We start from the raw sequence: 26,794 nt of genomic DNA, 5'->3' as shown, positions 1-26,794 counted from the left end.
TAGTAGGAAAAATATTTCTCCAAAATCCATCTGGATTTTGAAAGGTGTATCATGTGTGTAATTGTGCACTTGGACAGCATTAGCATAACATACACCTTTTCACTTACTGTCCCACATGGCATTGTAATAGTAGTGCCAACCTACTACCAACAAAAATATTAATTTGGCTTTGAATGCCAAAACAGAGGATTTCCTAGAAGACTCTGATACTCAGAGTTTGTTCACAGCCTCTTCAAGCAGTGACAACAAATGGTACACAGGTTCTTTCAAACAGGTTACTGTAGTGCTGCTTAGGAAATACAGATTCCCAAACTGATTTCCAGTTCTGGTGAGGCACTGAAGAACATGACTGAAGAACAGTGAGCATGGTGCTGCTACCATGGGCTCTGTGAATGCAGAGGGCCTGGTGTCAAAAATGACATGAGTTTTTTGGGCCAAAATCCAGAACCCTTCTGATCAAGACTTCAGAGCCACAGAATTAAAAACCAAGGTTTTGACTGGGTGGGAAGCAGGCAGACAGGTATCTGGATAAGCTCTGGATCATCACAACCACTGCAATTTTCTGGTGCCTGCTGCTTGGTGCCTATATTAAAAAGAGCATGAATTCAAAAACTATCTGCTTGCCAAAGCAGATACTTGGATAGGAACACTTCTGTGCATCCATGTCACTGGCAATTCTAAGAAACAGCCTCCACAATACAACTGGACTGACCCTTTCTTTCTTCTGTCTGCAAACAGGATTTCCACTGCAACAGTTCAAAGCAAAGCAACTCATTATTTTATACATGCTGCTTTTTTAACCCATGAAATATTAGGCATAAAAAATAAACACGTAAAATGCTGTAACCCTGCAACTCCAAGTGAAATGCCAACAGGGCTGTAGCACACACTGCAATATAATAAAACCAGTAGAAATCACAAAATTAAAGTGGCCTTAAAATTAAAGTCCTTCGGGTAAATCCAATTATGTCAACAGGCTTTAGAAGGATGGTTTTGCTCCCAAGACCAATTTCATGCACTCCTGCTCTCTGTGAATTCAAACACCAAATGCAATGCTTGGAATCTTTTTTTAGCTTGCAGATTCTTAAGTTTCTTCTGATAAGGGACGCAGATTCCTTGGTACAACATAGTGGAGCTTACTGGCAGTATATCTGCTGCTTTTAGCTATCTTCTGCAGCCTTCTCACAAATAATCCAGTGTCTGCAGATCAGAGTCTGAAGGAGTTAATCAAAACTCCTGACAGAGAAGGAATCCTCTAAAGCAATAACAGTGGTACCCATATGTGATTTGCTTTCAGATGACAAGAATGAAGCCTGATACACAGTAGAGAAAAGAGAACAGATGAACTTTTGATAAGAGCTGACAGAAAAAACCAAAATAACAACACATTACCTTGCTCTTGTTTGATCCTCTCTCTTTCTGCATAGCCAGCAGCAAGCATGTTAATTCTGTTGAGCCATCTGAAATAATATTAAAAAAAGCAGTGATACTGATCCAGCCTCTTAATTTTTGGGTGCATTTCTAGCAAAAACAAAGCTAGAAGCATCTGAAGGAGATTAAGGACAATGTTATTTTTCATATCAGACAGCTGTTCTCTTTGATACTCTTGTTCAGGGAGTCTCCAAAGATCTATGATTTTGCTGTTGAACAAACTGTTTTCACAGCAAGAATTTTATTTCAAATGGAAAACCATGTATGATGTCAAACATCTGTAAAATAAAGGATTTAGAGATAATCAAAGAGCTGTTAAGTCTGCTGCTCACAGATATGCCTTCACACAAATACTCCTGCTGTTCTGATTTCTTAAGAATAAATACCACTTTTCAGAGATTTAAGCAATATTTTAAGGCCTGAATTGGCAACTTAGCAGAGGAACAGAGCAGAAAACAGCAGTAAAAAGAACAGGTTCACTCCCAAACAGACAGTGTGGTTTAATTATGCCATTATGTGTTTTAGAGCTTACCTACAGTGCCGTGTACAAAGAGAAGGAGGCATATCAGAATTCACTTTTGTGTTTGTGTCGGATAAGTGGGGGGAGAAAGATGCTTCAATGCAATTCACATCTAAGGCTTTAATCTCAACATAGACTTGAAAAAGTGCTTCCGTAAACTGCACAAATTAAAAAAAAAAAAAAACAACCCAAACAAAACCATACAAAACCCCAACATCCAAACACAAAAAAAACCCCAAAAACCCAAACCAAAAAACAAATGAGCTATTGCTGCTCTCTTCTAGCAGGGCCATCATGGCCAAGCATACACTGAACTGTCTGTAGCAGGGCAGTTTCACCTGTACTCTTCCCCCATGGGGCTCTCAGTGTATTCATTAGCCAAATGCTTACACTGAATCAGGTCCTTCATCAACGAGGCTTTAAACCACCATGGCAATCTCCCGTGGTTGTCCATTCCATGGTAAACCTGGAATTACTTGCTCCAGTCATCCCATAGTCAGGATTTGACAGGCCTGGTTTGCCAACCTACTGGCTTGCAATTTAACTGCTTGGGTATACAGAAAGACAACTCCAGTCAGGTTTGCGTCTTCTTCAGGAATGGGAAACCCCTGTTTCAGAAAACTGTGCCTGATGGATTTTGTTTACGTACTGCATGCGCAGGATCAGGATGTTTGTCTCAGCAGAGGACACACCTTTGCAATGATTCCTGCATGCCTGTCTTCAGGACATTGCAGTGCAGGGCAAGCAGGCACCAGATCATAAAATACAGTTGCTTTCCTGAAATTTCCAGAAATTAACTCCTGTCATCATGGAGTCAGAGAACTATAGAGTGCTTTAGGCTGGAAGGATCTTAACAATCTTCTAGTTACAAATGCCCCTGGCATGGGCAGGGACACTTTCCACCAACTGTCACTGTCCTTCCACAAATAGTGACCGCATTTTTGACCTGTAAACCATGTTAATGGTCCATAAATTGTTGTACACTGGTAAGAAAGCTAGGGATTTACTCCTAAAATGATTGCAGAATACTTCATGTTACCACACAATCAAAATTTCTGCCAGAAGAATAGGGAAGCTGAAGAGGATACCTAAAATTTGACTTGTAATTGTTAGGAAGTGCCATACAGTTATAAAAACCAGAAGCACACAGGAACAGAAATCCAACAAACCATGTCTCAGACAATGACTTCACATCTTTGCAGGCGAAAGATGACCCACTACAAAGCTATCTTTTAGGTTCACAAACCTGATATGTGAAGACTCCTTTGGGGAATAAAGCTCAGCTGCCAGCTGAACCAGCTCTGCCAGTTCAAATCAAAGGCACTGAGGCAGGAACCTCACCCAAAGCACTCCAGCCTTGTGCTGCAGAGGGACCAGCAAAGGCCACAGACTTGTCTGTGTCCACAGGGTAAAGCAGCACAAGATGACAAGCATCTGCTCTGTCAAATGGCAGACAATGGGGATGGTGCTTTGCTTGCCTCTCGCCTATTCAGGATTTCACGTTCCCAGTTCAGCTCCCGGTTTACCACCCTCACCTGCACTGCCAGCAGGGAACAGCCACCTATGAACTCCACCAGGCAGGGCTGCTGACCACAAAGTATTAGACAATATGGCTATAAAGGTTCTCCTGTCCTTCATTCTGTCCTCAACATGAGACAGCATTTCCTAGTAAGTGTGCTTGTTAGTGAGGTAACCAATTAAATTAACAAACACTTAACTGACAGTCAATTGATGCTGCTTACAGAGATGACAGATGACTGCTTCCAGAAAAGCAGTATTTCCTGAAGAGTACAATCTAAGGAGAGCCCAGGAAATGTGTACCATTCTCTCACTCTGAGAGAGAGCAGAATGACTTCACCTTTAATGAATTTCTGCAGGTCATGATCTGTGCCGAGGTTTGGACTACGACCTGCAGTGCCTGTGGGGTGAACGATGGCACTGATGTGGCTGTAAACTGTGAACAACGACAGCTTTTGAGTTGTTTGCCAGTCTGGAAGGTAAAGGAATGGTACTGACTTCTGCATATTTTCTGGTAAGTGGCTGCTAAAGCTTCTTCAGATATGGTTAGAGAATTAATATTATTTTAATAAAGCATGGCCAGAGTTCTGGTTTGTTGAAGGTAAAATTGTATGAGAAATCCAACACACCGGACTTGCATCAAAAGGGAAATGTAAAGATCTCCTGAAGAATGGAAGAGGAGTAATACATGCCTGGATTACAATGCACTGGGGACAAAAGTTCCAATCATACAGCTACACGAATGTTTCTCAATATGCATATTAAAAGATACAAAGCCCTGGGACATGGGAAGATTTATATCTTTCTTCCCTTCAGTGTGTGCGTCCTGGTAGCCACTGACCTTTGGAGGGCAAGAGGCCAAGAAAATATTGCTTCTTTACAGCAAATGCAGCCTTAATTTTCTTGTGAGAATTATAAGATCTGTTTCCTAGGTATGACAATAAATACTGGTAACTGCAGTAGTCATTCAGATTTCCTTTTTTTTTTTCTTTTTAAGAACAGTACATTCATTTCTTGTCAATATTTAATTAAATCTGTTTTATGACATACAGAACAGGATTAAAAAACCCTGATTTTCTGCAGACCTGCAATTTCTGTAAGGAAGGATGCACAGTACTCTCATTCTCAAAGACTAGTAGGAAACTGTCTTATCTTACATTCAGGTAGATGCAATACAGTTAGTCAAAGCAGGGTGTCCAATTGTCCTTAATCATAAAACTCAAGGCTATGGGATGAACTTGCTGTATGGGAATACGGATACCTCAGCCTGCCTGTGAGTACCTGAATGCAGTTTAACCAGAATGAAGAGAATAACAATGAATTTCCAAGCAACATGTTTCCATGTCCATACACTTACACTAGCAAAACAGTACTTTGCATCTATAAGGGGTATTCTGTCCTTCTTCTCACCCAGACTAAGCATGTTAATGGGTAAAAAGAACATTTTTCTAGTGTGACCATATAGAACAAAGGGAATTCAGATGCCACAGCAACAAAGTTCAGTGAGCTCTCCAGACTCCTTACCAGCACAATGGTGTGGCACAGTCATAAAAGTAGTAAGAAAATTTGAATAGTGACAGAGTTATTTGAGATTAAAATACCCATTTTATGCAAGGAGATACACACAAACAAAAACTTCATAGCCTGCAAACATTTTTTTTTAATATAAAAAATGGAATTATTTTATACAAGGGATGAAGGAATTGAACAATTTTGAACTTTCAGTCAGGCTATGTATTAGCAGTTTTCTGCTGTTGTTTCTTCTGCTTCATGTATGAACAAAACTGAAATGACTGCCTGATACATAACTAGAATCTGTGTCAGAAACTTGAAAAAAAAATAGAACATAAAATGATCAAGAGAGTATTAATTCAACTTCCTAACTTCATTCTGTGTTTTACTTCATCTAGGCTTCAAAATGCTTTTAGACAGGAATTATTTTATTATCCCTGCATTTGAAAGACTATTTTTCAGTCACTTTTTTCCAATCTATTGAGTTAATTCAGTGTTTGTAAAAGTGAACTAATTTTTCTAAATATTAATGAAAGAGAAAAATAAAATTCTTTGGTGAGACTATGATGGCAACTCAAATGTAAGAATTTCAAGTAATTCCATAGACCTTGACAGAGTTTAAATTTACGTGTGTATAACTCAGAGCAAAATTTTGTCAAGCTCATTCTAAAGGAATTAATAAGCACTTATTTCAAAATATGATTAAAAGACTATTTGTGGTGGGAAGATAAAAATCTTTTAATTCCTGGGATTTGCACTATGCAATTGATTTTTAAAATATTGTTCCATATTTGCTGCTGCTTTCTGATTACTGAACAATTATATAAATTTATATCCTTAAAGAGAAGGTGTCTTGTCATACTGACTGGGCACCTGCTGACAGAAATGATTTAGCTACTGCTGTTGTTCAGGATATGTCATATACAGACCATGCCATTATTCTGTTTGCCGTGCAGCAAACTGCATTTTGAGTGATTGGCTTGACAGAATTATCAAGAAAAGGCTAGCCTAAAATCTCACAAACAAATACAAAGGTTTTAAGTTTTTTAACTGAGAAGAGACTTTTGAAGTGAGCCTCAGTCCTGCACAAACTTCTGAAAAAATGTTAACAGACAGCTATTTCTATATGAAAGCAAGCACAGTGTGGTATCAGCATGCTTTTCCAGCCAAATATTACCAGTAGTGCACTGACAGTACCCTGAAGGTGCTCTGCTAAGTAAGTTGAATCTAGTACCCACAGGAGAGATTAAACCATGATTATAGGACTTACTAAGTTTTATTGATTCAGTTTGACCTCCTTTTCCTCTGTTTTTAAAAACAACTCTGGTCAGCGAGGATATCAACAGACATTATCTAAGACAGAACAATTCTCAGGTTGCAATAGGAGATTTTTGTTTGTGTTCTCTGTCATTTGATGAAAATGGCATATTATTTTGAACTGAATTAGTTTCAGTTTATATTGTGAAAATAAATGAAATAAACCCCCTAACATTTGAATAAACATGGGATTCATGTTCTAATTTACCATTCAAATGAATTAAGAGGAATTGTGTTTATTTTGTGCTGAAGTCTTAATCTTCTTTGTGAAAAATTGCACAAGTGGCCTAGAATAGATACAGTAAAATTTAATACTCAAAGAACTAAGACTTTAGTCCTTGTTCTTTTTTGAAGTGCTGAAATTTCCCTTTCAAATTCAATACAACCAAAATTTCACTTCAAAATTCATGGAAGTAGAGAGAATCTGCAAAATTCATTACTTGTAAACCCCACTCGTTTCTCAAGACTGGCATAAAAAACCTGACTGCTTTAAATCTTTCTCCAACTTCTTATTTCCTCCAGGGCAAGAAACAGAAGGATGCCCAGAGAAGGCATCACATATTTGGGAGTATGTAAGGAAGCAGAGTTGGAGATACCTCACCCTTGCAGGTGCCACACAGCCAAAACCAGAAACCTGGAATTCTGAAATTGTGTTTGGATGCTGTTTCACACACTGTATTTATTTCTTTTTAGAAACGGGGAATCATGTTTCTAAAGATTTCAAACCTTTGCATCAAAAAGGTAATTTTTGCATGAATCGAATAATTAACATGAAGCCAGTCAGAAACAATGTTACTTTGCACCTATTTTCTAAGCAATTAAACTTAGCTTTTTAGATTATGATGTAATTTATTATCATTTTGTTATTAGTAGCTTCAAGAAGTGTCACATTTAAGGAATGGGTCCTTGAACTTTGCTAGATCTCCTTACCTGTTCATATCATCTAGATGTTCAGCAGCAAAATAAAAACTTTTGATCTTAGGATGGCAGGCTTTGAATGCACTGTAGAGGAAAAACATAATTAAAAAATGTAATGGCACAACTCTGTTTTGTTTTTTTTCTGAAATGTAAGATCACATGGTCACCAAGGAATGAGATGAGTTCATATTTGAGTTGCTGCATGCCCCCAAACAGTATATGAACGTACAACTTTTAGGATTGTGCCAGATTTCACCAAGTAAAGTGCTCTTCAACTACCCTTTTCTAAATAATTCTTGAGTCATATGTGCATAAATAATTGTTCAACCATCACCTGCAGTGTACTGTATGTGGATAAAGTTAATCAGGTAAGGATATAATTTTACGTATCAGGTAATTTTGCTGATATACATATAGCTGTCATTTTTTTCTGAACAGAAAACTGACTAAACAATGAATTCAATACAACAGAAAAATTCTCAGTCCTTGTGATTTCTCACATCCCAATGACTTTGACATTACCTTTAGCAATAATGACTGCATTTCAAGCAGGAAAATGTGATGTGCTGACTGGCTTCTGAAAAGCTGTCATAAATCAACACTGTGTTCATGAGGTCATCTTAAGCAATGGGCAATTACATCGCATCTTTTCTTTCCACCAAAGTAATCAACATGACTGGGCTGAGAGAATGACTGCATTTCATACATAATATGAAATAAATTACTAGAAAGAATCGTTTAACTATGTTGAATAAAGATTTATGGTGAAGTACCTGAAGAGGAAATGCATTTGAAATAATTAATTATTTACAGTAGAGAAGAATCATTTTGAGAATAATCTGAAGGTGTCTCTTAAAATAAGAACAAAAAATGTAACGGTCCCAAAGAAAATAAGGAAAACTGCAAACATGATACATGACGAGCATCATCACCATTTTTCTGAGACACAATGGATTTTATATATATACACACACATATTTATATTATATAATAATTCTCTCTCTAATCCATTGTGTCTCAGAAAAATGGTAATGACGTTCTCCATGTGTATCATGCTTGCAATTTTCAATATATATGTCTGTGTGTGCACACAGATTTACACACATCTATGTTTTAGAAATCAGGCAAATGAAATTGCTAACAGCAAAGTTACTGCTAGAGAAGGTAACATAACATTGAGACTAAAACAATTCCTCTAATACATGACAGCATGACACAATGTTATGCAAGTCAAAGCAGATGTACAGTGACATCTGCTCAGTTTAGAAAGACATCATCAGGTTACTGAGACCTAAAACTGGACTTCTTAAAACTGTTACAGCATCTGTCATCTGGATTCTTAAGAGGGTTTTTTCCCTTTATCTGCCACCCAAGCAAAGAATCTTAATAACAACATTTTATGTGCAGCTATTCAGTTGACACTAAATCAAGTAAAATCAAACCAAAACAATTTAAGCAGGGTGCAATTCTGAGAAATTAGTTGACTTTATGCTGCTGCCCCAACAGAAAAGAAAAAATGAAGCACTTTAACCATGTGGCCCAAGGACACAGGACAATAGGCCCAAGCTAACGTATGCTTTATTTTTTAAAATGCAGTTTCTATTGTCTGCCCTTTGAGACCAGCTTGAAGGGTGGAGTTCATCCTAAAGAGAGAGTCAGATCAACTGATACAAGGTCGGTGCTTTCTGTAGAACTGTAAGTACTACAAATCATACCACTTCACATTTGCAAATTATGTTTTGTGCAAATTTCAGCAACTCCAGACTTGTTAAAAAAACCATACAAATCATTAGAAGGCAAGGCAAAAAATTTTTTAACAATAATGACTCTAAAAGTATCTCTGTGGGAGCCTACACCTGTCACATTGCTACATATGCCTGAATTTATCTAAATAATAAAAGGATTTGTGCAATGGCACAAATTTGGATTGCAGCATAAACAGGTGAGAAGAAATGTTCTTTGAGACCTTTAGGTCATGTAACAAAAATACAACAAATCACTGCCATTCTTTTTTTTTTTTTTACTCTGACTCAGGACTGAAATAATGTCTAGCAAACTTCGAGGTGATGCTAACTAATTTGGAGTTATGTTAAACACTGACGCCTGGCCATGAACTTGGGGACTTTCTTATTTGGATGGTCTCTGTATTATGCTTAAAGCTCTCTATTGAGCATAAAGCACACAAACACTCTCCAACCCCAACAAACAAATAAAAAAAATTATAACCCCAAACAGAAAGGAAAAAAAAGAAGAAAGGAAAACTAGGAAAATAAAGAGACAGAAGCAGCCAAGCAGTCTTCTTGCTCATAATTCATTTTGGTTTAGTCAAGCACTGTGATTCATGATGAAATGAAAAAATAGCCTTCTTTGGGCAAGATAGCACATACAACACAAAAAATGAATTTTCTTTTTCTGTATGAGCTTATTCTGTGATAAAACCTCATGACAATAGTAACAATGTCCATTATGTCCCTGTTTTAAGGGAAAACCTTGCCCTTTTTTCCACTTTTTTTATTGTATCATTGCATTACTTTTGAGCATGCTTACTATTTCTTGCGGCATTCACTGGCTCTGTCAATTTTAAATTCAGGTAGACTGATGAATCCTTCTGCTTTTTCATCCTGCAAAGATAGTTCCAGATATTACTGTAGCTAAAGTGTCAGAAAAAAAACCCCACCATGCTGAAAACTTACAAATATTTTCATTGCCTACTTCTTACGTAAGGAATACTAATGTCTGCTCTGCTCTGGCAAAACTCCCACAGAAGTCACTGGGACTTTTGCCAAAGTAGCAAGACAGATCCCTTGGTATAAAATACAATTTTAAATACCCAGTTTTCTGAAACAATTTCACAGCTGAACCAACATTTGAAAATATACAAAATGGCCAAATGTATTCTGTCAATTAGTTACCATAATTAGTTAATTTTTGGGGAAAATGGACTAATTAGTAAGGAGAAATGCAGCCTATTGTAAAAAATAGAGAAAAAAGCAATTTCAGTGTGTGTTGTTTATCATTTTTATGTATCACAGCTAAGAGGCATATCTCTTCATCTACTTTCATCTCTCTACAACACTCAGAGTAACTCGGACCTTCCTCCCCTCTCCTCTAAAGACTTACACATAGTCTATTTTATCAGCTACTCAATCTCCCTTGACTTTTCACAGTTTGAAAGCATTATTTATATTAAGCTACTATTACATCAATAACACCGACTTTGTTATTTAACTGCTCATAACTTTGCATGCAAAATTAATACCAGATCATAGAAATGAAGCTGCAAAAAACACAAACGTATGTGAAGGAATTCCACAAAAATACATCTTTTTGTAAGAATTCAAATGGTTATTTATACCACATATGTAGTCCATATGATTATATGCCTTCTTAAAAATAAACAAAAGGCACAAATCAGCATATAAAACTGGAGATGGAATCATTATGTGGAAGGTACAGGGTTGTAACAGGTTCTGCATTAGCAGGTATTTTAAAATCAAAAATACACTTTTTAGAATAATCTTGCTATTTCTTCTTTGAATGGTTGCCTAGAGAAACAAGAGTTTGGCAAGAACAATGTTGGCCTGTCTGTCCACCTGCCACTGAGGCACCCCTTACCAGCCTTTCAGTCTACTGGTGATGACAGACACTGTGCTGAGGGAGCTGAGGTCTCAGAAATAACCAAACTCAGAAAATCTCAGGGAAACTTGGGACAGGGTGGGAGATGGAGGTGCTGAGAGCACTGCCCTCCACATGGGGAAGTATGGCACAAGTCAGAAGTTCCATCTGTTCCTTGGACCCAGCTGTTGACCACTCACTACGCTTGGAGGCATCAATTACTGCCCCGATGAAGACATTGTAGTAGCCAAGGGAGGGGGAATGGAGAGGAGGGAGTTAGGGTTACTGATCTGAAGCTGGGATCAAGGCACAAATGGAATAAGTCTGAGAAAACAGGCTCTGAAAACTCTTGTCATGGAACAACTTGCTTCCTGTTTACACAGGGAAAAGTTGGGGATTGCTTTGGAAAGGTTATGTACAAATGCTTGCTGTGATTAAAAGAACAAGTCCAGGACAGAGTGCATGCAGATGTTAACAATGGTTTTATCTCAGCATATTTACTAATGAGTCTAGTAAGATTTAAAATTAAGGTATCCTAACACTGGCAAAAAGCTTTGGTGCTAAAGCTGATATAACAAATGTGTACCAATGCAGAAAGTGTTGCATAATCAAAGCTGTACACAATTCAGCTGGGATGCTCCCATGCTTTTAAGTTCAGCATATATGAGCACTGAAATAGTATCAAAAGCTACAAAGAAGGAACAACAGGAGAACACAACTGAGAAAACAGAACTATCTTCCTTAATTGCCTAGCACAGATAAACAAGGAACACCAGGCAGCACAACATTAAAGTTTACACTCCCATGACTAAGCTTGAATGACAGGATTAAATAACTACCTTTTTGCTTTCAAGGGTTCGAGGATAAATTTATTCTGAACTGGTGTCATGAGGACACAGAAAACTGTGTTATTTCTCCGTGTAGTAAAAGGTGAATTGGAAGGAACAAATATCTTCAAACCTTAATGGTAATTTTGTCAGGCAGTTAATATTAATTTCAGTGTGATTATTTGTGTGAATAAAGTTACTAACATATATAAGCACTGAAAGCATTGTTTTCCCACTAAATCATGACAACAGCACTACACAAAGCATTCGCTGAGACCATGAGTACAGATGTTTACCTCTTCATTGATATACCAATATAGAGATGTGTCCTTCAGGACAAACCAGTACTTTTTCCATTTTTGGGAGAAATAACTCTTGGCATCTTTCTTTTTCCAAAGCCAGCCTTCACAGTCCCCTCGACCAAGATCTTTACATGAGATCCGTCTTTTGCTTTTACCAGGAATAGGAGCTGAAAATGACAATGAGGTGATGTGAAAGCATTTGATTTTCCAGTAAATCAACAAGATACCTACTCAGAAAGCACTATATATTTGTTTAAGGAAATTAATTAAAAATTTCAGACTCAAATTGTCATGAAAAAGTTATTACAAGCATTCTATTTTGACCACAAAGCTTATGCACGCCACCGTAAGTTAAAAGCCAAAGCAAATCAAACCAAACCGTGTTCAGCACCTCAGAGCTCATATTCTATGGATAAGACCACAAGAAAAAAAAAAAAAAGCTACACAGAAAGAGAAGACACTACAGAGAAAAGAAAGGCAAGATATTTAAAAATAAGAAAAATGGTTATTTGTAATTTTCAACAGATTAATATTTCACATCAGAATAAAGCACACAACATATAAACTCATGTACGTCCCACTTGGTTGCCAAACACAACTATTTAAGTACTTCACAGGTATTTACAAACTTCTCTTTGCAGCTCCTTTTGAAACTAAACAGTTCCTAAGGCCTTTGTACTTCTGAATCAAAGGAGGAAAATTTACTATGATATAAATTACCTGAGAGCGTAGGTAATGAGCAAGTGCTGCAGTGAGGCATTACCTGAACACAGCTGGAAAAACCAACCCTGGCCCCAAAGAGGCTAGAGTCTAAGTATTCAAAAAAAAAGATAAAAGCAGATACATGAAGGTAGAGGAGCATTAGGAAACTATGAGACATCAGTAATGGACTAATACATTCTCAACATCATCAACTGAGCAGAACATATTATTGGAGCTAACAAGTTATAGTTCCTCACATACTGCAATACCATAAAATTAATCTCAACAGTTCTTTTCCAACCAATACATGAGAACAAATTTATTTTTTACCTTTGTTCTTCTTTTTACTTTTCTGCTGTAGAGAAGACTGCTGAAATGTCTACAAGAAAATCAAAACGGAAGAAGTGAAAATGCAATGTTTATATTTAACCACATCTTTATAATTAAAAAAATGTTACTGTGAAGTCATCATCAGGTAACACCAGCCAAGAGACTTCTAGGCCTAAGAAAAAAGGTGATTTTAGTTCACCTGTTCATAAGGTTGTAAAGCAAAAGTACACTGTGAAACATCTTAAAACAGACCACCAATGAGTTTGCCAAAGCAACTGTAGTTTCTGTCCAAAATGGTCGCTCTCCTCTTGTTCTGTTAATAAAGAAGGAATGTCTTGCTTTGGTTACTGTGATACAGCCCATGTATTTCTAACGTATACACTAAGTATTCTTGACATAGACACGTAAATATGCAAAATAACACACTGCCTAATGCAGGTGTGAAATATACAATGGTCATTAGACCATCAGACAATTTTCTCAGAACCAGGCCTAGTATTTTGAAACATACCAGTAAATTCTGCTAAATCGCAACAGAGAAAAAGTCTCCCAAATAAAAAGTCTGAACTTTATTTTTCTGACTTTATTTTTCACCATGTTGTAAGTGGAAGTATTTCCCTCCAGTTGATCCACTCCCACAAACTAACCCATTGCCTCGGCAATGAGACATGATGGAAGTTACTCCTTTATTTAAGATCTTAGCTTATTAATAATAGCAATAAATATTAACACATTTTATAGCCATTTCTGTTGAAAAACTAACTTTGACTCAGATAAGCACAATCCCCATTGAACTAAAAAAATTATTCTGTTATTTATCAGACAAAATTTAAAGCCATTATTTCACTAGTTTTGAATTTTAGTTTTTTATAAAGGCAGACAAACGTATTAGTGTTAAAACTAAGAAAAGGCTACATTAGTGTCTGAGTATTAAAACTTCCTATTTCAGCTTACCATGAATCAATACAGAAATCAATACTTTTGTGCCACTTGGTAAAAATAAATCTAAGCAAAAGCACTGACAGCTCTGCAATCCCAAATCCTGTTCCTAATAGGTGAGACAATCCCTCACCCTAGTTTACAAGACCAGGTTCAATTCAAAGAGCAGCTGTGGTTTTGCACGTGGCATTTAGTGCTATGGCTTAGTTGACACAATGTTGTTTGGTCAAATGTTGGACTCTGCGACCTTGGAGCTCTTTTCCAACCTTAATGACTCTGTTCTAATTTTCTCCTCCCTGCTTCCCAGACCTGTGAGCTCACGTGCAGCAGACTCAGCTTTGAAGGGATCTTCTGCCTCACAGCTCAGAGATTCTCAAGCAGAAAAAACTAACATGCCATGGGGAAAAATTACCAGCAAGACAATAATTAGGTGTAATTAAAAAATTTAACTGACTTGCTAGATGTGCTGATCCCTTGGAGACTGTATCTGACTAAAGCTACTCCACTATATTGCCACCTCAGTGGGTCAAAATAGGCCTCCACTGGGAAGAAAAAAGGATCGACTCATTTTCATTCCCTGTCTCTCGTCGTTTTCTTCCCCTACTGGTACCAATTAAATCAGCACCAGCTCTCAACAAACCAAGACAGCAACACCATCCCAACTTACATCACATGAAATATTTCAACCTGCAAAGGACTAGAAGAGACCTTAATGGCCCAGGAATAACAGAGTGGCTGAGCAGAAGTGTAAATAAATCCCTCTGAAAATTTTACCTAATTCAAACTGGCTGAAAAAATAGACACCTACAAATCCAAAACTTTAGCACTTCTCATGTCACAACTCAGACAATTTCATTCTGCTGGTTGACTTTTCTGCACTATTATTTTCACAGTGTCAAAGCAGAAAAGGAAAATCTCTGCTCCATTTTCTCACAAGTGATTCTGAGAGCAGGTGAGAACAATATGAAAAGCCTTCTCTTTAGATGTTTTGTCTGTAAATTGAACCTGCAAACCTGAGTTCACACCTCTCGACTTCTGAGTCAGTTTTTGGGAAGAAAGGGTAATGAAGGGGTATCAGTTTTTAATAGGAAGAAAGCATATAATTTAGATGTCTAACCATTTTCCCATACATTATGTTATACTGTAAAATAGAAATTTTTATTGAATTCAGTTATTATTCTGAATTAGCTCATTGAATTAAATCACAATTAAGGGCAAATTCAACAACTGAGTGAAGTTCCTGGGAACTATTTCAACTGCAGTGATTTTAACTAACACTTTAGATTATTTTACATGGACTTCAGGCTTCAAGTTGACCCTTTGCTAAAATCCAGCACCAGCTTTTTTCTTAACGCAGAAAATGTATATGTAATATAAAATATGTAATTAGAAAACAACAACAACGACAAACAAGTGAGGAGGAAATCTAAAAATGCTTCTTCTGTTGCTTTTTAGTTTTAGTGACTTGAACACAGCCTCTTACCAGTTGTAAGGTAATGCTAAGTGCTGTTTTCTCAGTGGTGTCAGGAGGTCATGTCCTTCCTCCTGATCACAGCAAGGCTTGCTTTGAAGCCAACACTGGATCCTGTTCTTCAGGGTCATCTCTAACCGAGATCCAACTATCTCCAAAGAGGTAGATTCCACAGCTTCTTTAAACGACCTGTCCTAATGCTGGCCACCATCATGTTTCCCCTTTTACAGCTTATTTCTGTGATGTGGCAAATATGGAAATAATATAAATACTACTTCTTAATGCCATGAACCCTAAAAACATGGATTTACACCAAAGCAAGAAATTTATTTGTGCTAATGCAAACTTGCTGTAAGATACTGTTTAGCACTCACCCACACAGCCAGATTCAATGTATGTTCCCTGCATTTTGATTCTGATACATCTTGAGCTTTGAGCAATTGCTTTCCTAAACACCTTGTCCCAGTTTCCAAGAATCCATCTCCAACTAATTCTGAGAGCAAGCAAGAAATAAAATAGAAAGCAGCATTCCAGATTAAAGAAAGTTGTTAGTAACTCAAAATAATGAGTAAAATGGAAACAAGACTGACACTGAAATATTAAATAGATGAGTACCTGAAGACAAGTGGAAATTGTCACTCCAGAACAATATTTGAAACTGTTTAATCGTATTCTGAATTACATGCTTTCCAGTTACTCGAAACACAACTAGAAAAACTTCCCATTACCCAAAAGCAAGGTGTCACTTGTTGTTTAACATGTATCAAAACCCCTTTGAATACACTAAGACTCAGTGAGCTTTTTAGACACAATGCTTTTCTCCTGTAATAAGTGATCTTTGAAATTGTTCCATTTAATAATATACCTAGACTAAGACCTTTGACAAATGCATGTCTAAGTAGAACATCAAAGAAACATTTCATGTATGTAAAGGTCTGCCTTTCCTATTAGCAGCCTCAAAGGACATGTATTTTAAAAGGAATAAAACACCATTTATTAAAGGGATTTTTGCCATGTTTCTGGTTTGGTGTTTTGGTTTTGTAGGGTTTTTTTGTCTGTGGTTTTTTGTCCGCTGGGTTTTTCTTGCAGAGGAACTAGTGTACCTCTAGCCCTACCTCTCTGAGGTCTTAGCTGCACATTCCATGAGCCAATGGAGATTTCATTGTGAAGGGAAGAGCCATAACAGTTCCTCTCTTTATGCAACTGCTCATTACCAGACTTGCTATGCGGGTTGTATTTATTTTACAGTCTTCAAAATGATTCACAGAGTTCTGAAAGGCCAGCAGAAGACTGCACAGCTGTAAAGGGTAATCTGCCCCACAGTAAGCCTTTTAGAATTACAGCACAGCAACGCAGCTACACTGTAAAAAACTTACAGGTGAAGGCTCACACCAACCAGAGAGATCACCTCTGGCCTGTAATCATATTTACTCTTTAGCACGAAACTAATTCCATATAGGTGGTATAATCAATACTATCTGCATGCACACAATTGCACGTCAGCATCTTTGTATGTGTAACACAACATTTTCAAGAAATGAGACTATCATGTTTTTGTCTCATTCTTAAGAGTTATCCAGCTTTCTTTCCTGGGATAAAGTATTATTGGTTAGTACTACACCCGCTCTGTATCTGCTCAGAAGGGAAATGAGATTGAAAGTTAGTCGTTAATGTTCAGAAGCCTGAAAATGTATTTAACTTGTTTAGTAGTGATTTCATAGCTCTCTATTTGGAAAAATGTATTTAAATGAAAGTATGAAATTATTTAAGTTTCCAATTATTTTATTTGTTTCATGCCAGATAAGAAACTTAATAAATTGATCTTTCAATACTAATATTAAATTGGAGTTAAACTGGTATCAGAAGAGAAGAATGTTTGATAAAACTGTTACGATGAAAGTTAGAAAACTTCTGTTTCAGTTGATAGCTCACATAAAAGTAGAAAATAAATAGACTGCTTATGGAAACGATAAATTTGAGAAGACTGCTTATTTTGACAACCCAGCCAAGCGGCTGAGGAAGATGTCTAAAGATTTGATGTCAGGCTGTTCCTTAGCGCTTCTCTAAGATCTAATATAAATTCCAGGTGTGACCAACAGAACATTACATCCATGTCCAAAAAATAGATATATTCTAATAGTTACAGAAACTCCTTCATGGTTACAGAATTTGTAGGTCTACCAAAAACTGAAGATTCTCCGAAGGTCTAGATTGGCCATGGCAATTAGTACTAAATTGGACAGCTCCTAAAATTCTCATTAAAGGGCTTTTTTGTTTCTCCACTTTTCTTCAGAGATTTTTCACTCACTCATTTAAAAAAAGCTGAAAGAGAGAACCAGGTTATGGAAAAAGTAATACCCAATTCTTCTACCCAAATTTGAGCTCAGTCTGATTGGAAGGGAAAATGCAGGTATATTTTTATAGTTTTATTTAGAGCTCAGGTCAAATCCAATTTTTCTCAAGCTGCAAGTTATGATACTAAGGAACTATTTACAGTAAGGCAGTTCCCCCCTGTCACTGTAAGATAGCTTTCTCTAGTTTCAGCAGGGTAGCTTGTAACACATCTGATTACTGGAACTTTCTGCTACAGATGGAAAAGCCAGTATCTGGGAAAAAAATGAAAGCTGGTTCTGCCAATTATATGATTGATCTCTCACTTTGAGAGATAGTTCTCAATGCTTTGAGAACACTGGCAATGTTCTATTTTCACAGTTTTGATATATCACATACACATTTCTCTGCATTTGGTGTGTTGAGATCCAAAGTTTCAGAGCTAAATGAGGAGTGAAAAGGGGGAAAATGCAAACCTATTTATACACAATGTCACACTCGACGTCAGTATTAACATCTCAAGCTTAAGGGTACTCGCGACAGAGGTCTTTGCCAATATCTTTTTTTGTTTACCATCTTGTTTAGTCTCCATTAAGAGCTAATAACAGACAGGACTAATTATTTTCATGGATATTTGTGGAAAATAAAGTTTTCAATGACTGTGTTACAAAGATGTGATGAGGGAACACCTCTGTCAGATCAGAAAGTTTGAAACCTGCCAATCAGCAGCAGAATTTCATTCATGCGCTTTGTTAATGACCACAAGGAAAAAGAAACAGTATGTGCCTTAAGAGTTTTTTACTGTAAAAATAGGTAGCCTGAGATCTTGAAGCTGCCAACTTCCTATCTGCCTCTGAGGTAAGCAATAGCTGTATGAGCTGTGCAGGATGGTCTCCTTATTACATAGTCTACAAGGGCTGATAATATCAGATGTCTGTTCTTTCATACAACTGCTGCTATGTCTGCTTATCCAAGAAGAATAGGCTAGCTAAGGGCAGAACTATGGTTGTCTGAAATGTGATAGCAAGAACAGCTTTTCTGCTCAGGGATTCTTATTCATCCTCCCATTTCTAAATGTTTTCTTGTCATTTGGAGCGGGCTCTGTGGCAAATGTTACATTAGCTGGATACAACTTAGCAGTTGCGCAATCTAGTGCAAATATTTTGTGCAAAGTTGTTAGCATAATGAATGAAGAAATAAAATAATTTTTTAAATCTTCAGGCTATTTGGAAAAATAATATACAGTGGTGCTGCTTTCCACCACTAGGGAAAGCCATTAAGCCACAGGACTCTTTAATTGAAATACCAAAGCAGTAAAACTCCTGGACAACATTAACTTTAAATGAGAGTTTTCATATTCTCCCAGTCTTTTCGACTGCCATAACAAGAACTACAGAAGTGTCATAGCTGCCTGAAGCAAATGAGGATAAAAAGTTAAGCTAGACAAGTGCTGTTCATTAGAATAATTTATTCTGAGATCATTCTTCTGCTCTACATCCTCTTTAAAACATGTAATTTTGGTACCTCCCACACTACTTTTTATTGACAGTAAGTAATCTAGGAGAGAAAGGGAGGATTAAAAAACTGTATGTATCCTTTAATGGCAAAAGTTCTAGATGCATCAGTTGCTCCATCACTGTGTATGTTTCAAGTGCACATATTTAAGAAGGAAAAAAGAAACTAAACTACCACCTGTTACAGAACAGTATTTAACCTTCAGCAGTTCCCAGTTTAACCACTTACTGAGGAGAACAGACCAGTCAGAAAAAACACAAAACAACTGAGGCAGAAAGGCACCCCTGGAGATCATCTTATCCAGCCTTGTTGCTCAAAGCAGACTCAAGTAGAGAAGGTTGTTCAGGGCTGTGTCCAGTTGGGTTTTTAGTATCGCCAAGATGGAAACTCCACTAACTCCATGGGCAACACTGAACAATCTTCACAGTAAAAGTATTTTTTTCTTATTTTTATATGGAATTTCCTGTATTTCCATTTTTGTCCATTGCCTTTTGTCCTTTCAGAGTGTGTCTGAGACAAGTCACCCCAAAAGCATTTGAGAAGCTTCGTGGATACTTGTGCCCTGTTTCTATGCCCCTCCAGCAGATATCAAACTTCGCAATTTCTTCCAGGAAAAATCTTGGTTTTCTTAGAAAATTTATGTGGTTTTCATAGGGAAGGTAGATCTTCCTCTTATGCTTATCTAAACATTAAAACAATAAGAATATCCAAGCAGATTTAAGAAACTTATTCTTCATCTATTATTGGATTAGAGAGGTGGTCTGTGGCACAGCATGGAGCCAATCCCGGATTTTCTCAGAAGAAAACAAACTGCTGTAAAACAGTAATCCCTCCCAGGGCATTAACAACACCTTGCACCAAGCCCATGGTCTTTGTAGAGAAAAAATCATTAGCCAAAAATAAAGGTCCCATGCCCCCTTACAGCACCTTGGTGCTTGCTCATGGTGAAGAGCACATACACCTCCTTCTGCAGGAGGAGTTAGCAACACTTCTGATTGTGCCCTTCAGCATGATCTCTTTCAAATTGCTATGTCTGATTATGTGACAAAGAAAAGTGCAGAGGATGTAGGCACTCTGAGAAAACAGATTTCTACTTCAAGAAAGATACACTATTCTCTGTTAGCAGGTTATTCTCTGTTAGCACTTGGACATCATATGCTTAGTGAAAGAAACAGAAAACTCCTTCTGGCTTTCAACAGAGGGGAAGTTTTCATGGGGAAAAGAAGGCAAGAGCTTCTGTACATCAGGAATTGTACGTTCTGTTAAAATTCATACCAAACACTTCCACTGGCCTTATGAATTAAGGCAGAAAAAGAACTGTTAATTCCAGGATAAAAGTCCCATTACTTGCTGGAATTCAGTAAAATTTCCTCTAAGCATAAGATGAAACAGCCCTTTGCAGAAGGTGGGGAAAGATAACAAGAGGTCTTTTTAATTCTGAGCTGGCTATGGTGACCTTATGGGTACAAACCAGCTTACAAGAAGTTTTACACATCATTTTAAAGTCAGAATTCTGTAGTGTTGGAAATGCTATCTACTTGGGTTAATCTGAAAGCAAAGGGATATACTTGAGAAGTGGACAAAAAGAAGTTATTGCTTTATGAAAAATACCAGGTTGCTTTTTCCTACACAGCACAGTAGCAGAGATGGATTGGCTGACTCAGGGATCAGGCGCTAAGCAACAAGCACTTCTCTCCAGTAAAACAGAAACACCTAATAAAACAGCTTCAGTTCAGGAGCTGCAGTGCTGCAAAGAGCCATTTTCCTCCCAGGTGGAACCATACAATCTCTCATATTGTGTGTTAGCAACAGGCTTGAGGGGCCACCACTGTGTAAGTCGGGTAGAGGAATGGGGCAGAGACTCCTGTGGAGTCAAAACCACTACTTGGAAAAAATCCCTTGTTCAGAAACAATGGAGCTGTTTGTCAAAGCATTTTGATAAAACGGCACTCTGAAACAGGCATATGTGCTCCATTAATTCAAACAACATTTCCAGCACTCAGTACCAGTTTTTTAGAATGCCGAATTTCATGACACATGCCAGCCGGTGTCCTCGGTTGAATGCTTTCATAGTCCTGGTACCTCCCTTTCCCTCGTGCAGAAAGGAGAGCAGAGAGGACCCAACAGAGAAGTCAGGCCCTAGATCAAAGCTCTCCTGGATGTGACACTCCCCACCATATCGCAGTGGTAACTCATGCCGAGCCCTTTCTGTGCGATTCCTGACACAAACTACTCTGCTACAATGTGCTGCACTTAATCTCGTCTTTATCAAAGGGGAATAACTGTGGGATGAAATCACTTGTTCTACATTAATAAAAAATAAAATCTCAACTGTGCTACTGTGACTGTACCAGCTACAGGAAATATAGCTTACTGATGTACAAACAATGGTAATACCTACAAAGGCAATGGTCCTCTATCAGGTAATAAAAGCAGGATACAATCAGGAATGATTCTATGAAATAGATAACAGAAAAAAAAATATAGAATGGGGATATGAAAGGAAATTAGGAAATTTCTGAGAGATTTATTAGTGTATAGATCTACAGCTCCAGACCATATTAAATTACACTTTCAGACCATTATATTCTATGCAGTGAGGAATAAATCTAGACTGGCAGAGCTGGACTAGATGACCTTTACAGTTACTCTCTCATTTTTAAAGAATTTCCCAGCTTTGTCATGGAAAGAAATTATGGCAGGCCATTTTTTTCCCCTCATGGTCACAATGCAAAAGAAGGTAATAGAGAAAGTTTAAAACAAAAATTTTCCACAAAAGACTCCAGTTGTGCTTCATGATGGACCATAAGCCAATCTTACCTCATCTCTAGAGGATTTTGCTTTCCTGCAATAATTAACTCTGTATTTTAGTAAAGATCAGAGAGTATATAGAAATAAATGTAAACTCTCCCATATTCAATACCTATAAATTTCATTGGGGCATCCATTTCCCCAATAAGAGCAAATTAATGGTATTAACTACTTCTTTCAAAGAGAAACAATGCAGATGTGAAAATATTCTCTAATCTGTGGCAGGAATAATATACCTCAAGAACAATGCAGATATTATTCCATATAATTAAAAGAATTTAGCACTCCCTCTGAGGAATCTAAGTATTACTGTTTCACAAAATATATGCTTAAACAGAAATCAAATATAAAAGCTGCACATGCACATCTACTGTCTTCAGTCTTGAGTTCAAAGAAATGAGAGTCTAGAACTGGCAAAGCAGATGTGAGATTACTGACGCACATTCCCGAGACGATTTTAGCTAAGCAGCAATGAAACAACAGAAACTATGCCTTAAATCTGAGCAAGTTGCTATCCTCTCAGCTATTGCCAAAATATCATCTCCAACTTTTCTGCCATGAGGAGAGATGAGTAGTGCCAAAGGTTGGCCGAGAGTTCATTCAGCCTCCATCTCAGGAGGTTTTCAACACCCAGCTGGGCAAAGCCCTGAGAAGCCTTGTCTGACCTCAGAGCTGGCCCTGCTTTGAGCCAAAGACCAGAGTAGAGAACCTCCTGAAGCTGCTCCCACACTGAATTATCCTACTATCCTATGCAGTTTATGCTGGTATCTGAGGCATCTGGGGTTTTTTTTCTGTAGCAAATTCATTAGACGCCTTTCTCTTGCTGGCATCTTTCCTTCCCCGCTGTCCAACATTTTACTTGGAATTATGACAACTGGCTATCCATTCACCCAGTTTATCACCTTTTTCTGGTCCCATCATTAGTAAGAGCAATTCATGCCATGTCTGAATGTGGAGTTTAATACAGATCTGAATAGGATTAAGTGAAAGAGATTAACTGTAATAGCAGAGGACTAGACCCAGGAGGCCCCTCTATTCCTCTATGCTGATTGCACTAGTCTAAAAATAATACAAAGCCATCTTCCATTAGCAAGGAATTTATATGCTGTTTCTCTCTATCTTTTTCTCTCAGAAATGTAGAAGATTTATTTTGAAAGATATAGATGGAATAGCAAAAATTGCCTTTGAGCACAACAATTTTATGGATATGCCAATCATTTTCCAATTGTCACAAGAAAGGAATATTTTGCTTATTGGTTAACTGTTTTACTGTTTTGTTTGTTTTATACGATACACAGTTCACTTATGACTTAGATATAAATTCCTACTCAGATTTTAACAATATGAATACTATTTTAATTACTTATTTTTTGTCTGTTTCATTTGTGAAGTGCTGCATTCAAATGAAAGGATACATACAGTATTGTTTAGATGGTTTCTACTGGGTGTTTATAAGCTGGCCAAATCCTGGAACCACTATTCCAACTTGAGAATGTGAGACATGCTGCTCTCCTGTCTGAATCTGATATATAAACCCACAAATATCCCACTGAAAAAAACCCCACGCCAATGTGTAGGCATTAAAAGCTGCCTGCGGCCAGTGGGATGATTGAGGCTGTGGGACACGATGGTGTTTCAGACTCATGAAAGCAAAAGGTAAAAATTTCCCATTATGTTTCTTTTCCTTGTCCTACTTTCCCTTAGTTAATTTTTTAAGTGTTGTTCTTTCTAAATGTCTCCCAGAGCAAAGGGCTGTCTATACCTGAACTATACTAGATTAGGCTGATGAGAAATGAATACAAGCTCGTGATGCCTTCACAGCACAATTGCATTTTCTTCTCTGCATTGCGTTATATGAAACATTTTACTAGCACTTTTGCCTCTGAATAGACTTTGAGACTTTTAAAATAACTCCAAATCAGATTATTCTATAACTTCATAAGCCTCTCCAGCTCAGTTTCCACTGCAATGCAGTGAGTTTCTTCCATTTCACACATGTGGACCTAGTTACCATCACAGCCTTATTTCCTTATTACATGCTCACTGATAGAAAAGGGGGCAAGGAGTTGAAGTTGTAGAAGAGGCCAAACAACTCCCTAAGGCTACAAAAACTAAGGTGAGATGTGACCAGTATAACCTACAGGAGAAAGATGTGTCTTAAATGCTCCAGCCACCTCCAGAGAGGGATAGCTGGGTGCTCAGCTTTTACCAGCCAAGCTCTGCGGGACCTTCATAAACATACAAGTACTTGAGAAGAAACTCAGGCACCACAGCAGCTCAGTGTTGGACTTTTCTACTGAGGCACCCAGGAGCCTACTTGGAGACCAGTCTGAGACAGCTATTTTTGAGAAGTCTAGACATCATGAAAAATTACAGGTTTTTCCCTTGTGAAATTTCAACAGCATATGTGCTACTTTTAGTTAAGGTTTGTGTTTTCCTACCTTTGCAGTAGAAGCTAGAGTGTGCACAATTATATTTAGACTGTAAAGGGCTAACTTGCAACAAAGCAGTGAAGAAATGATTTTTAAAATAATTTCTTACTGTGGTAATTAGAGACTGAATTTTTTTCCAATTATTTCCAAAACTGTCCATTATGTTTATTTAATTTCTGGATAGTTACTTTAAATCCAGTGCAGTTTCTTACCTGGGAATATAAAAATCCAATGGTTTTTAACTGGAACACAACTATAATTTTTCTACATTAAATAATTATTACATTTTTTAAAAAGAGTTTAAAATTTCCTTTGCTGATGATTAAAGCATATAAGTCTGTAATCTATCTGCAAGTTTCAGTATTATTTATATATATATATTTAAATGGAGATGAAAGACCACAGCAAAGAAGTAACAGTAATTCAAATATTAACAAAAATTATGGAAAAACTATTGGAAAATATTTTTCACTATGCACATAGGTTAAACTGGACTTTGATACCAACTGCTATATTTTTATTCTAATAACAATTACATGTCTAACTATAGACTACTGTGAAAACAGGGAGGAGAAAAAGAAAAAGGGAGCCTTGTTATTTAAACACTGCCATAGCTGGACTCCAAACATTTTTAAGAAGAAAATGTACCAACTCCATCTGTTGTAATGGTACAATGACATTCTAGAATTCAGACACCTACTTAAAATCTGTGCAACTGATTTTTAATTTTTTCTCTACAAAATTTTTTGTTAATTTACAAATATTGATAACAAAAAAATTCACCAAACAGAAATTCTTTAAATACTGTGATATTTACAATTATAGGAAACTGCTAGTTTTTCAGTGGGATAGTTTTGGTAGGGTTGGATTTTTTGGGTAAATCACTTTGCAGTATGTAATGTATTTTAGATGTCATTTTAAAAATAAGATTTTTGCAATAAATTGATGGGTAGCTTGCGCACAGGTTTATTAGGAAACTAATATGCACATGTTCTGCACTTTTTAAAATGCTAGTTATTGGGTACTACGATTAAAGGGTTTTATAAAAACATGCATATTTGATTCCAGAATTTTCATCCCAAAACTATGCAGTTTAAGTATTTTCACTTTTACTTCCTTTCAGCCTTTCTGCACAGAGGAACAGAAGTAAGGGAAAATCAACCACTTAAGTAGAGTTGGACTTTAAAGTTTTCAAAATAATGAGGTTTTGGTAAATTCTTCTCTCTGTTGACAACACCCAAATACATACATTTTGAATTCAACTTTTAAACAGCATCTTTCTGTCTTTTTTCTGGAGGGGCTTGTAGGAGGCAAGAAACACCTCAAAATAAGCATAATTGAAGTATAAGTTATTTTGGCTAAAATTTACTGTCTCCTCTCCAATTTTATATTATTAGCTTACTATTAGCCAAAACACAGGTTTTTGCAATATATCCATAAACAAATCTTCTTCACTTAAAGTATTGTCAATAAGATCACTGTTGCAGCCAACTGACCCTTGCCTGGCCAGACTGAGGCATCCCCACCAGCTCTGCTGAGAAAACCCAATGAGCTGAACTGGTACAGACACCGTGGGAGAGCTGGAGAGAGGGACAGCTGCAATTGTAACCCTGCTCAAAGCCCTTGTCCTTGCTGCCTCACTGGCAGAGTAGAAAGGAGAGTCCCTGGCTCGCCATGGGTGCTCACTACAGCAGGAATTGCTGTTAATTATGTGATTGAGAGTCACGAGGCTGCACTTCAACCACACGGATGGTTATACAATGCTGAAGAGGAAAAAAAGACGTCTGCCGAAGTTGTGCCAACTTAATACAATTTGCAGCACAAGGACTCCAGCTGATAGCTTTTATTTGATTTTTCCCTTATTAAAAGTAAAACTGGAACATTAAAGATAGTGCATGGGTACATATCTACACGTGTAAATTCAGCAAAATCCCAATGGTACAAAACCTTGATTTATCTCCTCCACCCATTACTCAGCGACCTGTTTCAGAGGTATGAACTTGAAGTGGCACATTTTACTACTAAACTTATCTTATTTTCAAATGCAAATAAAATAACTAAGAAAACTCCTCTAATTAATTAAACAATTTAAAATAGACTGGATATCACATCAAAGTGAGAAGCTGTTATTTTTCTGTCACTTTTCCTAAAACAAGCAAGTCACTATGTATTGCTAAGAACACATGAACAAGTGAGCATACACTGGAAAAGGCAAAGGGATAATGGGAGACAGAAAGGGAGAAGAAACAAGGTCAATAATGTAAGTTTATTTGTGTAGGTTGCAGCCTGTTGTATATAGTAGG

At 37.2% G+C, this 26,794-nt stretch overlaps 1 protein-coding gene across 9 annotated transcripts in view; it reads right to left on the bottom strand.

The window, feature by feature from the left end:
- CNKSR2 (connector enhancer of kinase suppressor of Ras 2) overlaps nt 1–26,794 on the bottom strand; it is a 209,142-nt gene that overhangs the window by 45,534 nt on the left and 136,814 nt on the right. For all 9 annotated transcript variants that reach the window (XM_048287674.1, XM_048287690.1, XM_048287658.1 and 6 more), the window contains 5 exons: nt 12,993–13,041; nt 11,955–12,127; nt 9,764–9,837; nt 7,229–7,300; nt 1,393–1,460 (listed from right to left, as the gene is read on the bottom strand). In XM_048287674.1, the coding sequence (XP_048143631.1) occupies nt 1,393–1,460; nt 7,229–7,300; nt 9,764–9,837; nt 11,955–12,127; nt 12,993–13,041 (436 nt within the window). The remainder of the gene's footprint in view (nt 1–1,392; nt 1,461–7,228; nt 7,301–9,763; nt 9,838–11,954; nt 12,128–12,992; nt 13,042–26,794) is intronic.

This window comes from Corvus hawaiiensis, chromosome 2, assembly GCF_020740725.1.
Source record: "Corvus hawaiiensis isolate bCorHaw1 chromosome 2, bCorHaw1.pri.cur, whole genome shotgun sequence".
Lineage (NCBI taxonomy): Eukaryota > Metazoa > Chordata > Aves > Passeriformes > Corvidae > Corvus > Corvus hawaiiensis.
The sequence above is the reverse complement of the archived record's forward strand: the minus strand, read 5'-3'. Positions and strand labels throughout refer to the sequence as shown.